Source organism: Hylobates moloch, unplaced genomic scaffold (assembly GCF_009828535.3).
Source record: "Hylobates moloch isolate HMO894 unplaced genomic scaffold, HMol_V3 SCAFFOLD_6, whole genome shotgun sequence".
In the NCBI taxonomy this organism is placed as follows: domain Eukaryota; kingdom Metazoa; phylum Chordata; class Mammalia; order Primates; family Hylobatidae; genus Hylobates; species Hylobates moloch.
The window spans coordinates 20,451,573-20,467,032 of record NW_026652281.1 but is presented as its reverse complement, the minus strand read 5'-3'; the positions used below and the strand labels follow the sequence as shown (position 1 = coordinate 20,467,032).

At 33.6% G+C, this 15,460-nt stretch overlaps 1 protein-coding gene across 4 annotated transcripts in view; it reads left to right on the top strand.

Moving 5' to 3' along the window:
• SLC12A2 (solute carrier family 12 member 2) overlaps nt 1-14,818 on the top strand; it is a 108,890-nt gene extending 94,072 nt beyond the window's left edge. The window contains exons 21-27 of one of the 4 annotated variants that reach the window (XM_032156531.2): nt 2,273-2,320; nt 3,743-3,865; nt 6,060-6,171; nt 8,006-8,092; nt 9,490-9,625; nt 9,912-9,979; nt 11,621-14,818. In XM_032156531.2, coding sequence (XP_032012422.1) covers nt 2,273-2,320; nt 3,743-3,865; nt 6,060-6,171; nt 8,006-8,092; nt 9,490-9,625; nt 9,912-9,979; nt 11,621-11,756 — 710 coding nt within the window. In that variant the 3' untranslated portion in view covers nt 11,757-14,818. Of the gene's footprint in view, nt 1-2,272; nt 2,321-2,744; nt 2,811-3,742; nt 3,866-6,059; nt 6,172-8,005; nt 8,093-9,489; nt 9,626-9,845; nt 9,980-11,620 lie in introns of those variants that run through there. The other 3 variants (XM_032156532.2, XM_058440530.1, XM_058440531.1) reach the window with 3 other exon arrangements.
• Nucleotides 14,819-15,460: the final 642 nt, after the last annotated feature.

Genomic DNA, 15,460 nt, shown 5'->3' with positions numbered 1-15,460 from the left:
TATGGCTTTCAAAAATAGCTACAAAATGACTAGCTGTTTAAGGTATTAGAGTAGATCATCAAACAGAAACCACGCCAGTTATTTACTAATATGGCTTCTGTGTTTTTATTTATAGTTGCTTTAAATAAAACATTTTAATTTGAAGCATAGGTTAAATCTGAATTTGGAAAGAACGTGGTAATTTTAAAGTAACAAACTCATGACTTTCACATAATTTCATCCACAAATCTGTGTGTCATCTTTGAGAAGAAAAGAGGGATGACTTCCAAATCTTACTCTCCCACCCTCACTCTCCTACCTCTGTTCAATCTAGTATCTCCATCTGTCCTATTCCCAGCTGACACGCAACAAGAAAAGAGTCTGTGCTGTGAATCATTAAACTATAACATACTTTTGATTCCTGCAAAATATTTCCCATTCTTTTTCTGAAATTGTAACCTTGGACCAATCATGTCTCTGTGCAGTTTATCTCTTCTATATTATTTAGAAGCAGTAATGTTGCTTTTTATTTCTTTCCTTCTCATTTACCTTGTTGGCTTAGAGTATTAGTAAAGTTTAGTTCACACCCATTTTCCTTTTCAGTTCTTTGCTGGCTTGATTATAATGTATTTTGTTTTTCCTCAAAATTCTATAAACTGATTCTGATAACTGTTCCTATATTCTAGCATTTATTTTAGTTTACACTATACATTCTTTCATTTCCTCTTTTTTGTTTTTTTCTTTTGCTTCAAGCATTCTTTTTCTACAGAATCTGTTGGGAATTAATAGGTGAAGTTTAATGGGAGGGTAAGAAGTAATACATATCAAGCATCTACTCCATGCACCCACATTATAGTGGATGTTACCCATACATTAGCTAATTAATATATGTTATGATCTTATGAAATCATTATTTTTATAGAACAGGAAACTGGGTCAGTACATTTCTACTTACCTTTTTATTGTAAAAATCTAAATGCCTTTAACTTACTTTATAATTGTTAAATGCCAAGATTTCCTTGACATTTCTGAGCTCTTTTAAACAAATGCAGCATATCCGTAGTTATATTTATAATTTTTATTATCAAAGACAAATGCCATTAAATATCTGCTTTATAAGAACAATATTGAATGCTATAAAATCTATTTTTCCATTACAAGTTTAAGAGATTAGTGTTTGCTTTATTTTGTGTTTATTTTCTGTTTAGTCAGTTATTCTTAGCAGCATAGATACTATAGAAAAGTTTATACATTTTAAAAAGTCTTCAGAATTACAGACATTAGTGTGTAGTTGTTATAAATCCGCAGTATTTAGCTGTGTCTATCTTGGTTATTGAAGCATACATCATGCAAAAAGTCAAAAAGAACACCCTTTAAATACTTTCTGCCAGGCCCAGAGCTCAGTGCATTAATACTTGCATTAGTATAACAAGCTGAAGAGGTAGGTACTAATACCTCTTTCGACAAATGAGAAAAGCAAGTTCAGTAATGAAAGTTCACTCAGCTGTTTTAACTCCTGGGAATATAAATGTAGAGGTAAGATTGCAATCTTGCAGTCTAACTCCAGAGCCCACTGCAGTATACTCTTTCCTGTCCAAGTCCAGAGTTTTATATGCCGTAAACAAATATTTTAATACAAGCTTGTATTAAGGGAACAAAATGAGATTAGGAAAATTGTTAATGCCAAATAAATATTTGTAGATTTTTAAAATATAAATGAATATTAATGCACATATATAAATATATATATGTGAGAAAAATCACTCCTGTATAACCTGGCATTTTATATAAAGCAAAATACTTCTGTCTCTGATCAAATTTCTTAATATTTCAAGTGGTGATTAATTTTTAACAAACAAATGTCCATTAAATGTTTCTAAAATTGCTCTTCAGTTATTTGCACAGTGATGGCATGTTTAAAATTTATGTATTATCTGCAATATCAATATTTAGTGTCATATTTATACCTATAAGCCACAGTTCAACATCTTCTCAACTTATTTCAAGTATGAAAGTGTAAAAATTTTTAAAATATGCAGAAATTTTAAAAATAATTTTATAGAAATTAAATTTAGGGATGTTAGTCATCCTGTAAGGGAGGGGTCTCAAATGTTTGCTTTTTAAAATCTTCAACACTCAGTGCAGAAAATATTAATCTTCAGTCTTGATTATTTTTCAGTGGACTATTGCTTCATATTGTATTTTGTTTATAAATGTGCTCTGCTTACATTTTTATTATTTTATTAATATAAAGGCAATTAACATATTTTTGTGTTTTTTAAACATAATCTAGTTGAGGAAGAGGATGGCAAGACTGCAACTCAACCACTGTTGAAAAAAGGCAGGCATTTTTCATCATTTTATTTTAACTCCTTTTTCATGCTGTAAACTCTTTAACTCCAACCTTATTCCCTTTTTTTAACCTTGGTTTTTATTTCCATGGTGAGGTAATGTTACAGTTCTATAAACGCAGATTAGAAAAATTATTATTAGTCTAACTAAAAAGTTAAATATTCTCAGGAAATGGACTTATATCACAGACAAATTCTTTTCAGTCATCATAGCATTTCTGAAATATTAGACCCAGACAGCCGGTATTAATCTTTTTTAATTTAAACTGCATGGTTTAGATGATAAGTAGGGACACTGAAATAGGTTTTATTTGCAGTGTCACTTGCATTCTTTACCATCAGTTGTACCCAGCCAAGTCCTCAATTTTGATACTAATGTATTTTTCATTTCAAAAATTACGATATTTCTCACAGTCGTGCTGCGTTTGGGAGATACACAGTCATGTCAACATACATGAATTTTATGAGAAGGAGATAGAGGTGAGAGTTATGGAGCAGTGTGGTTTGGTAGCCATATTATTTCATCATGCAAAATCATTTGTCATGTTTGCATATATCACAGCAGCATGAAAAGTGACATTCTACAGAGGTGATCAGATGTCCTCGTATGGATTTCTGCTTTTAAAATTTTGGTGTAGGAGTTTCATGATAGTCATTTGCTTGCTCACAGAATCAATGCTGTTTTTTGTTTTGTTTTGACTCCTGGGAATATAAATGGGAACTCCTTGGTGTATTGTTCTCAGACCTGCAGCAGATGGGTGCCCTTCCAGGGAGCTCCCACCATCTTTCTATGGTCCAGAGAAAGATGTGGTTGTTATATGGCTTTAGAATTGGGTGCCACATATTGGGAACAAAACATGGGTAAAAATGAGAAGTCTTTCCTTAGACTAAGGTTTCACTGTGATAATTGTAAGAATGTGTTAGTATGTCTTCAACTCCCATCGTTCATTTATATTGCAGATAACAACTTTGTCTTTTAAAAAGTTTTGAGCTTTAAATTATTGAGATACCAGATTACCAAAGAAATAGTTTCACAGAACAGGTATAAACTTGATTTGTCCGGTTTGACTGAAACAGCTTTTCAAAACACAAAATCTAGCAGCTCAGTATAATTTTTTTATTGTTATTTATGATTCTCTTAACGTTCATTCAGAATGCTTGAAAATATTAGTAAGTGGGCAGATAATTTGGATTGGTTTAGCTATTGTAAAGAGTTATTTCTCTCTAGCCGTTTATAAAATATACTTTTATTATAAACAACTGAAAGCTTATGGTAGATGCCATATACAATTGTCTGAATTATCTGTAGCATAAACATCTGAATATACAAAAATTTGGAAACAATAGGAATTCAGCAAAAGGGACTTTAATATTTACTTTGCTTACATTTTATTTTTTGCTTAATCCTTTAGAATCCAAAGGCCCTATTGTGCCTTTAAATGTAGCTGACCAAAAGCTTCTTGAAGCTAGTACACAGTTTCAGAAAAAACAAGGAAAGAATACTATTGATGTCTGGTGGCTTTTTGATGATGGAGGTAAGCTTGTTAATTTTTTAAAAATGATTTTAAATTTACTGAAATTGTGAGAATAGTAAGAAACGGCATGCACTCTTTACCCGTGGACCCCATTCAAATTTTGCCAGCATTCGCAAAAGCAAAAGGATTAATTTCAGAATCAGGCACAGCATTTAGTTGTCTGGTCTCTTCAGTATCCCTAATGCGGAGGTTGTTCAGTAGTATTTCCTTGAGCTTCATGACCTTAACTTTTTTTTAGTATGAGCCATTTTGTTGACTGTAACCCAATTTGAAGTGCTATTTAATGTTTTATTATAATTAGTTTTAGGTTATCTATCTTTGGCAGAAATATCACAGAAGTGATGCTGTGCTCTTCTGTCTACATCTCATCAGGTGGCACAGGATGTTGATTTGTCCCATCACTGGTGAAATTAACCATTGAGTAATATATGATTTTCACCACGTTTATTCACTGAAAAGTTACCCCCCGCTTTATAATTACAGGTATTGGGGATGGCACAGAGGAATTACTCTGAGACTATGTAAATACACTATTCTTGCAGCCTTCACCACTGTCTTTAGCATCCATTGATGTTTCTGCCTGAATTTATTGTTATTGTTGTGGTTGCCAAATGATGATTCTCCTATTCCATCATTTCTTCCTTATTTATTAGTTGGCATTTTATTGTAAGGAAGAGATTTCTCTTTATTTCTGTCGGTGTGGACTCATTGATTCCTATTTTATTGACATTCAGTGGGGATATGTATTAGACTGTTGTTGTGTTGCTTTGAAGAAATACCTGAGACTGGGTAGTTTCTAAAGAAAAGAGGTTTAATCTGCTGACGATTCTGCAGGCCACGCAAGCATGGTCGTGACATCACTCAGCTTCTGGAGAAGCCTCAGGGAGCTTTTACTTACTGCAGAAGGCAAAGCAGGAACAGGCACATCACATGACGAAAGCAGGAGTGAGAGAGACATAGAGAGGAGACGGGGATGCCACACACTTTTAAATCACCCGATCTCGTGAGAACTTATCACAAAGACAAGCACCAAACCTTGAGGGACTGACCCCCATGATCCAAACACCTCCCACTAAGCTCCACCTCCAGCATTGGGGATTAATTACAGTTCACCATGAGATTTGGGTAGGGGCTGATACCCAAACTATGCCAGGATATAATTTGTTACTTTCATTTGTTTTAATGTTCCAATTGTCCCATATTTTGCCAGCAGAATCTTCCTTTAGGCTGATTTGTTTCCATTTATCATGTCCCAATCATTCAATCATTCTTTTTTTTTTTTTTTTTTTTTTTGAGACTGAGTCTTGTTCTGTCACCCAGGCTGGAGTACAGTGGCGCAATCTTGGCCCACTACAAGCTCCGCCTCCCGGATTCACACCATTCTCCTACCTTAGCCTCCCGAGTAGCTGGGACTACAGGCACCCGCCACCACGCCCGGCTAATTTTTTTGTAGTTTTTAGTAGAGACGGGGTTTCACCGTGTTAGCCAGGATGGTCTCGATCTCCAGACCTCATGATCTGCCCACCTCAGCCTCCCAAAGTGCTGGGATTACAGGTGTCAGCCACTGCCCCCGGCCCATTCTTTTGGGTTATTTTTCTAATACAAGAAGATGTTCCAGGCCCAGTTTGATTGTTTTGCACTTTCCCTTCACAGCCATGAAAGTGACCCCTTTCCAAGGAATGTTGGTTCCTTTTACTGAATAATAGTGTTTAGAAACAAAGATCAGGGCATTGGATATGCTTGTGTCTACTAGAGTGTCACTGCTCCCAGGCGTTCTCCATGGACAGAGCCAGAAACTCCTTGTATATGTGTGTGTGGAGATTTAAATGGAGATCAAAAACCAATTTCAGTCCAGCTTCTCCCTTTTCATATTTCTAATTTCAGTGTTAGACATGGCTCCTGCTAAGGTCAATAATTACACTTATTTTCTCAATCCTGTTGTATGTGACTAATCTCGACTTTACCAGGCTGCTATCCCATTTGGCTACCTTCCTTGAATGGGATCAGACTCCATTAGGAGTCCCTTCTTTCTCAGGTCTGCTAATGGCTTTTTGACTGAATTATCAAGGAAGGACAGAAAGAAGATTTTTGTTTTATATGGAGTTGTAGTAAACATGTTTTTCAAGACTAAATTGATGTTCCTGATTAAGAAATTTGCATTTAGTAAATGGTTTATTACATTTTTATAATTCAGGTTTGACCTTACTGATACCTTACCTTCTGACGACCAAGAAAAAATGGAAAGACTGTAAGATCAGAGTATTCATTGGTGGAAAGATAAACAGAATAGACCATGACCGGAGAGCGTAAGTTTATTTCACATTGAAGGGCATGAATCTAGTAGCACTTCATTGCTACAGTATAAATTTGATAGGATAAAAATTAGACAATCCAGAAAATGTCTGTTATCTTGCTTTGTTCTTTACTGAAGTTAAAAATTTTAAATATAACCTTGTTCTCTTAAGTCTTCATGTTTAACTAGCAAATACTTAATTTTACTTAGATATAATTTTTTTTAACATACTACCATGTTAGAAGATCCTTCGTAAATACTTGTAACATTAAAGTGCTAAGCAACTTTTTTCTTTTAGTCAGGGGAGAAAATGCACAAACATTACATATTTATATATGAGATACATTTCGTTGTAGACTTCTAGACAACAAAATGCAGGATGCCATTGTCATCCATCCGATTCTTTCCATCTATACTGTCACGATTCTAGTTCTTGTTTCAGTATTTCTCTTCTGCTCTCTAAGTACTCTTATCTTTGACCTATAACATGTATATTTTACAGAGTACATAATGTGCATAATCTTCAACCTAATTAATGTGTATATTGTACACATTATGGGTCAAAGGTAAGACATGGGTACTTAGAAGCACTGAAACCCAGTTTTATTTTTCAGAAAGCAGAGTTTTGACCATATGATTCCTCTACCCAAAATACTTAAACCACTTCTCTGCTACCTGCCATAGAAAATCTAATTGTTATAATGTAGCAGTCAAGGCCGTTGACAGTCTGTCCTCTCATTTCCTTTTCTTCTATTTCCCCCAGTATTTCAGCACACTTTTCCATATGCTCTAAACATGCATGTGACTTCAGGCTTTTACTCCTTTGCCTATTTTCATCTCTCTCCTGCAAATAGCTCTTCATTTGCCTCTCCTTTTATCTCTTTAAATCTGCATTCTTTAAAACCCAGCTCAGTTCTTCATAGTGCCTTTCCTATTGTCCCCCCACTTACTTCCCCATCTAGTTTTATGTTTCCTTCCGGAATCACAATATACTTTATACCTACCACTCATCACATTATGGCTAGTATTATATTTATTGTCTTATTTAAGCTTTGTGGGTCCTGTTATGTTTAGCATGTTTTATAGTAGCCACTTAATTGATAGATCCTGGAATGCAACTGTTTATTCATTTCAAATAGTGGATTATGCAAGAAATACTAGTAATAAATTTAATAGTCAAACCTGTAGCAGATCTGTTTTCTCATATTTCAATTTAAAAACATTTTTATTACAAATAAAATTGCATTTTGTTAATTGCTTTTTGTATATATGTGCACTTCAACTGTTCTGTTGCCACCGATGTTTCATTGCCAACTAAGCCTTCAGAAAGGTATTAACTGAAAAAATCAGGCTTATTGATGCTCCTTTTCTATGTCCTGTCCCAGTTCCCTCTGCCCCAAAAATGCTATGAACTTAATCTGCCATCAACTACATCTTCAGTATGGCCCACAGGTCATATTTGGGCCCTGAGATAAGCCTTCTTGGATGGAAGAATAATCCAAAAATAAATATTTGTCTACTAGTTTTTCCTGAAATTTATGTACTTATCAATATAGTTTGACTAAAATTAAGAAACATTAGCTGCCATTTAAATTTTATTATTAATGTCTTTGTCCATTACTCAGTACTAAGGAGCGATTCAGAGAAAGTAAAATACTCAGTGATTACTCAGAAAGTACTCAGTGAATTTAAGTCTACTTTGTGAATTAATGGTGTGAATTAATTCAAATAGATATTGTTTAGCACATGATAGACTTTTTCTATAAATCATGCTTTTTAGATATATGGATTCAGCCCAATATAGAATGAAAATACTTGTATCTTAATTCTCTTTATTTTTGTTGTAGGATGGCTACTTTGCTTAGCAAGTTCCGGATAGACTTTTCTGATATTATGGTCCTAGGAGATATCAATACCAAACCAAAGAAAGAAAAGTAAGTTACTCTACAAATTTCTGATCCTTTTATAGATGGCCTACTCAGACACAGATTCAACTTAATTAAAACCCAGAGATTTTTTTCTTGCTGTTAGTTACATGTGAAGTCAATATTTTAAAAATCTAGCATTGATAGTTGTCATGCATATATCTGATATTAAAGTCTAAAGAGTTTTCAGTATTCAGAGAGGATTTAAATTACAGCTTTACATGTGATTTCTGAACGGTGATTCATTTCCATTGCCCCTGCCTACAGTCGTTATAACCACTCAGTCCCTGCTCTACATACCTACTACTTTCCACTGTTTTGTTTTATTGCTAAAATAGGAAAATCTAAACATTTGCCTACAATAGTTGCATTCAGAATTCTTCTCGCAAAGACTTTGGAATATTCCACCTGAAAATGGTATATACGGGTTGTTATAATGATATTTGTATTTATTTTACCTGATATAATTTTAATTCTTAATGTTGAATCAATATGAAGCTGATATAAAGAATTCCTTTTAGATAGAAAATAGTAAGGTACAATTTGTAAGGTTGTAATCAGGGTGAGATTGCTTTTATTGTAAAACAGTGTATACTGGGTGCTTCATACTAGATTTGATACTGAAAAATATTTTTCCATGTTCATAGAGGATTAGAATGCCATTCATGTTATTTTACTGGTAAGTATCTTTGGATGTAGAAATTAATTTTGCATTTCCTTAAATTTTTAGTATCTGCCCTTTTCCCCTTCAAAATGTTCTAATACATTTTTTTACATTACTTTTATTCATTGATAACTGGGAAAGCCTTTGGGTGTTTTGAGCAGAGTAGTAACACAATTTGACTTACTGCTCAAAGGGATCATTTTAGCTACTATGGTAAAATTTATTTAGGCTGAGAGAAAATGGCCATAAGGGGAGGAGGGGTAGATACAGTGAGATCAGCTTTAGCATTAAAAATGCAGTTTTATTACAGGTTGGAGATTCCTTATCCCAGATACTTGGGATCAACCAAAAGTGTTTCAGATTTCAGATTTTTTTTTAATTTTGGAATATTTTCATTATATACTAATCCAAAAATCAGAAATTCAAAATGTTCCACTGAGCATTTCCATTAGACATCATATTGGTGCTTAGAAAGTTTTAGATTTTGAAGCATTTTGGATTTCAGATTAGGGTTGCACAATCCGTATTGTCCATATGGGTTCTAATTTTCTCATCAGTTTGAGAGACTAGAAATTGCTGTTTTTGAAATAAATTGCCAAAGTGATTATTATGGTTGGGGTATGGAGAGGAGCATAATAAATGAGAGGCACTAACTTTGCAAGTTACAATTTAATATTTAAGATCTTCCTGTTATGTAACTTAAAGTAAGATTAGTTGTCAGTATTATTTCTGTTTTTTAAAGTATTATAGCTTTTGAGGAAATGATTGAGCCATACAGACTTCATGAAGATGATAAAGAGCAAGATATTGCAGATAAAATGAAAGAAGATGAACCATGGCGAATAACAGATAATGAGCTTGAACTTTATAAGACCAAGGTATTCTTTCTCTTCTGCTTCCTTTTCATTAATCTTTTATATAATAAAAGACATGAAAACCAAGAACTTCAATTTGATATAGGAGGGGTCAGTTGTATAAGTGAACTCTACTTTAAAATAGATTATTTGAGGTTAGCAGAAAGCATTTTTTTAAAAAAAGAGAAAACAGATATTTTTATTACACGAAAATTCATTTCAGTTTCTTTTTGTCTCCTTATAGTTTTATGAACCATGCTAAATTCTTATTTCCAAATGGTCTAGGAATGACTGTCCTGTTTCATTTCAGACATACCGGCAGATCAGGTTAAATGAGTTATTAAAGGAACATTCAAGCACAGCTAATATTATTGTCATGTAAGTAATATCTTTATAAAGATTTTCTTGCTAATCTATGATAATATGCTTTGAATTAATTTCTATTCCAACTACCTATCTATATAACACCCATATTGACTTAGTGGTTATAAGGAGGAAAAAACAAACTTGTAAAAATATACTATGCTTTAAGCATATGGAGAAAGACAAAAACTTTAACCTTATGCTTATATGAATCCCAAGTAATTTTTTTATAATAGGTTATATTGGAACCTTTTGTTTACCCTTCTTCTCACCTTTTTAAAATTCCTTATCTTTGTAAACACTACAGCATAGCCGTTAAGCACGTTGTGGATAGGAGGGTCCTACATTAAAATTTGGGCCCTGGACAGTTTCCTCTTGAAAATAATTCAAAAAATGTTGGCAGATTAAACTTGAATAGTGATTCCTATCTGGATCCCCATTCTTATGTTTCCCACACACAAATTTTACATACAGACACATTGGCCTTGAGTTAAATACAGATACTAAATGCCTACTTTGGTGCTTCCTCTACTGAACTAGGTTTGCTATTCTTTGAACCCACATTTTCTCAATTCTGGAACATGTGTCCTTAGATAGGAAAGCTCAGCCCTCTCCCCCACAAAAAAAGCCAAGTAATGAAAAAAACTACCAAAAGATTGTTAGTTTAACAACATTCAATAAATCAGAAAGTTTCAAGTTTTGCTGATGATAATCAAATACCTGTAAATGGAAAAGACACCAAAACATAGAAATTTAGAGAAAAACTATACAGCAATTGGTCACTGCTACCACCATCCATAAATAGAAATTAAAACTGAGATAAGATAAAGATTGCATTTATCCATATATAGCTTCTGTTTTCTAAATTTTGATAGTAAACATACCTTTCACCTAAAATAATTCTATTCTTATTAAAGAAGGGGAAATCTAGGATTTAGTGTGCGATATCAGAGGTACTGTGGTTTATAGAAATATTTACTGTTCTTATGAACAAATTTTGAAAAATCTTTTGTTGAAAGATTATGGTCTTTTATATATGCATGTACGATGGTGATACCATAAGATTATAATACCATATGTTAAGCTGGGCACGGTGGTGTGCACCTGTAGTCTGAGCTACTTGGGAGACTGAGACTGAGGTGGGAGGATTGCTTGAGATCTGGAGTTTTGAGTCCAGCCTGAGCAATGTATTAAGACCTCATCTCTCTCTAAAAAAAAAAAAAAAACAAAAAAAAACCATATTTTTACTGTATTTTTCTATATTTAGATATGCAAATGCTTACCATCGTGTTACAGTTGCCGATGGTATTCACTACAGTAACGTACTGTACAGGTTTGTAGCCTAGGAGCAACAGGCTGTGTCATATAGCCTAGATGTGTAGTAGGCTATACCATCTAGGTTTGTGTAAGTACTCCTATGATGTTTTCACGAGGGCAAAATTGCCTGACAATAAGTTCGGAGAAATGCGTCTCCATCGCTAAGCAACACAACTGTGGTTGTTATTCTATATGCAGAATTCTCCTGCACTCAGAAATATTCTGTAATTAATTTATAGTAACTGTTATTGTAATCTACTTTATAATCTTTGCTACATTTTATTCTGTAAATGCATTGCTCAGGGTTTTGTTTTTTTTTTTTTCTCTTTTTGATACCAGGAGTCTCCCAGTTGCACGAAAAGGTGCCGTGTCTAGTGCTCTCTACATGGCATGGTTAGAAGCTCTATCTAAGGACCTACCACCAATCCTCCTAGTTCGTGGGAATCATCAGAGTGTCCTTACCTTCTATTCATAAATGTTCTATACAGTGGACAGCCCTCCAGAATGGTACTTCAGTGCCTAGTGTAGTAACTGAAATCTTCAATGACACATTAACATCACAATGGCGAATGGTGACTTTTCTTTCACGATTTCATTAATTTGAAAGCACACAGGAAAGTTGCTTCATTGATACGTGTATGGAGACTTCGGTTTTAGTCAATTCCATATCTCAGTCTTAATGGTGATTCTCCTCTGTTGAACTGAAGTTTGTGAGAGTAGTTTTCCTTTGCTACTTGAATAGCAATAAAAGCATGTTAACTTTTTGATTGATGAAAGAAGTACAAAAAGCCTTTAGCCTTGAGGTGCCTTCTGAAATTAACCAAATTTCATCCATATATCCTCTTTTATAAATTTATAGAATGTCAAACTTTGCCTTCAACTGTTTTTATTTCTAGTCTCTTCCACTTTAAAGCAAAACGAACACTGCTTGTCTTCTTCCATTGACCATTTAGTGTTGAGTACTGTATATGTTTTGTTAATTTTATAAAGGTATCTGTTAGATATTAAAGGTGAGAATTAATTAGGGCAGGTTAATGAAAAAATGGGGAAGGGGAAATGGTAACCAAAAAGTGACCCCATGGTAAGGTTTATATATGTGAATATAGAGCTAGGAAAAAAAGCCCCCCAAATACCTTTTTAACCCCTCTGATTGGCTATTATTACTATATTTATTATTATTTATTGAAACCTTAGGGAAGATTGAAGATTCATCCCATACTTCTTTCTATATACCATGCTTAAAAATCACGTCATTCTTTAAACAGAAATACTCAAGATCATTTATATTTATTTGGAGAGAAAACTGTCCTAATTTAGAATTTCCCTCAAATCTGAGGGACGTTTAAGAAATGCTAACAGATTTTTCTGGAGGAAATTTAGACAAAGCAATGTCATTTAGTAGAATATTTCAATATTTAAGTGGAATTTCAGTATACTGTACTATCCTTTATAAGTCATTAAAATAATGTTTCATCAAATGGTTAAATGGACCACTGGTTTCTTAGAGAAATGTTTTTAGGCTTAATTCATTCAATTGTCAAGTACACTTAGTCTTAATACACTCAGGTTTGAACAGATTATTCTGAATATTAAAATTTAATCCATTCTTAATATTTTAAAACTTTTGTGTTAAGAAAAACTGCCAGTTTGTGCTTTTGAAATGTCTGTTTTGACATCATAGTCTACTAGTAAAATTTTGACAGTGCATATGTACTGTTACTAAAAGCTTTATATAAAATTATTAATGTGAAGTTTTTCATTTATAATTCAAGGAAGGATTTCCTGAAAACATTTCAAGGGATTTATGTCTACATATTTGTATGTGTGTGTGTGTATATATGTAATATGCATACACATATGCATATGTGTATATATAATGAAATTTATGTTGCTGGTATTTTGCATTTTAAAGTGATCAAGATTCATTAGGCAAACTTTGGTTTAAGTAAACGTAAGTTCAAAATCAGATAAACAGATACAGGTTTCATAGAGAACAAAGGTGATCATTTGAAGGGCATGCTGTAATTTCACACAGTTCTCCAGTTCAAAAATGGAGAATACTTCGCCTAAAATACTGTTAAGTGGGTTAATTGATATAAGTTTCTGTGGTGGAAAATTTATGCAGGTTTTCATGAATCCTTTTTTTTTTTTTTTTTTTTTTTTTTTTTGTTGTTGTTGTTGAGATGGAGTCTTGCTCTGTTGCCACACTGGAATGCAGTAACGCGATCTCGGCTCACTGCAACCTCTGCCTCCCCAGTTTAAGCGATTCTCCTGCCTCAGCCTCCCTAGTAGCTGGGACTACAGGTGCACGCCACCATGCCCAGCTAATTTTTGTATTTTGAGTAGAGACGGGGTTTCACCATGTTGGCTAGGATGGTCTCTATCTCTTGACCTTGTGATCTGCCCACCTCGGCCTCCCAGAATGCTGGGATTACAGGTGTGAGCCACCGCGCCTGGCTGGTTTTCATGAATCTTGATAGACATCTATAACGTTATTATTTTCAGTGATGTGCAGCATTTTTGCTGCATGAGTATGAGCTAGATATAGAGATCTGATAACTTGAATTCAGAATATTAAGAAAATGAAGTAACTGATTTTCTAAAAAAAAAAAAAAAAAAAAAAAAATTTCTACGTTATAACTCACAGCATTGTTCCATTGCAGGTTTTGCAATGTTTTGCAACAGTAGAAATATTGTATTATTTGGTAAACAATAATGTGTGAACTTTTAAGATGGATAATAGGGCATGGACTGAGTGCTGCTATCTTGAAATGTGCACAGGTACACTTACCTTTTTTTTTTTTTAAGTTTTTCCCATTCAGGAAAACAACATTGTGATCTGTACTACAGGAACCAAATGTCATGCGTCATACATGTGTGTATAAAGTACATAAAATATATCTAACTATTCATAATGTGGGGTGGGTAATACTGTCTGTGAAATAATGTAAGAAGCTTTTCACTTAAAAAAAATGCATTACTTTCACTTAATACTAGACACCAGGTCGAAAATTTTCAAGGTTGTTATAGTACTTATTTCAACGATTCTTAGAGATGCTAGCTAGTGTTGAAGCTAAAAATAGCTTTATTTATGCTGAATTTTGATTTTTTATGCCAAATTTTTTTTAGTTCTAATCATTGGTGATAGCTTGGAAATAAATAATTATGCCATGGCATTTGACAGTTGATTATTCCTATAAGAATTAAATGAGTTTAGAGAGAATGGTGGTATTGAGCTGATTATTAACAGTTACTGAAATCAAATATTTATTTGTTACATTATTCCATTTGTATTTTAGCTTTCCTTCTGCATTCTTTTTATATGCATTCTGACATTACATATTTTTTAAGACTACGAAAATAATTTAAAGATTTAAGCTCTGGTGGATGATTATCTGCTAAGTTTGAAAATGTAATATTTTGATAATACTGTACTATACCTGTCACACAAATGGTTTTCTAATGTTTTAACCTTGAGTATTGCAGTTGCTTTGTACAGAGGTTACTGCAATAAAGGAAGTGGATTCATTAAACCTATTTAATGTCCATTCTTATATCTGTTTAATAAGTCTTTGCCAGCTTTGTGGTTTTCTCTCATTTCGATAACTAACTATTGCTTCATTCATTTCTGAATTTTTAAAATAGCTTTTACCTTAATATTCACGCCCTGGAAAAGTCGTTCACTATTCTTAAACCTTTGCAATAATCGCTGTTGATGCTCACAGTATGACTGAACCATCTGAGATGCAGCTCATTATGGTTTTTTTTAAGTGACCTAGCTTTTCTAATTCTGCTTTATCTTTGGGCCAAATCTCTCATTTGTGAATGAGAAAACTAGAAGATTAAAAGCGATTCATAGTCCCTGAATATAATCTGCATCTTTCCTTCCAAAGATTTTTGTCTAAGCTCATTTAGAGTTTTAGAAAGCATTCTCATTTTCTCATTTGAACATGACTGTAGGTGTGTATATATGCAGGACAGCTATTTATTTCTTTTACTCTTGAGAAAGCAGCTTGGAGCAGTTTAGGGAGTTTTCCAAGGTCATGGGGTAAATCAAGGAAGGATGTTGGTCTAGAGCCCAGGTCTTTCATCCCCAGGAATTTCTTCATTATGCATTCACTGCTGGTTGATCCATAAGATAGATGGCTGGGATAGATTGGTCATTTCCAAATTACTCAC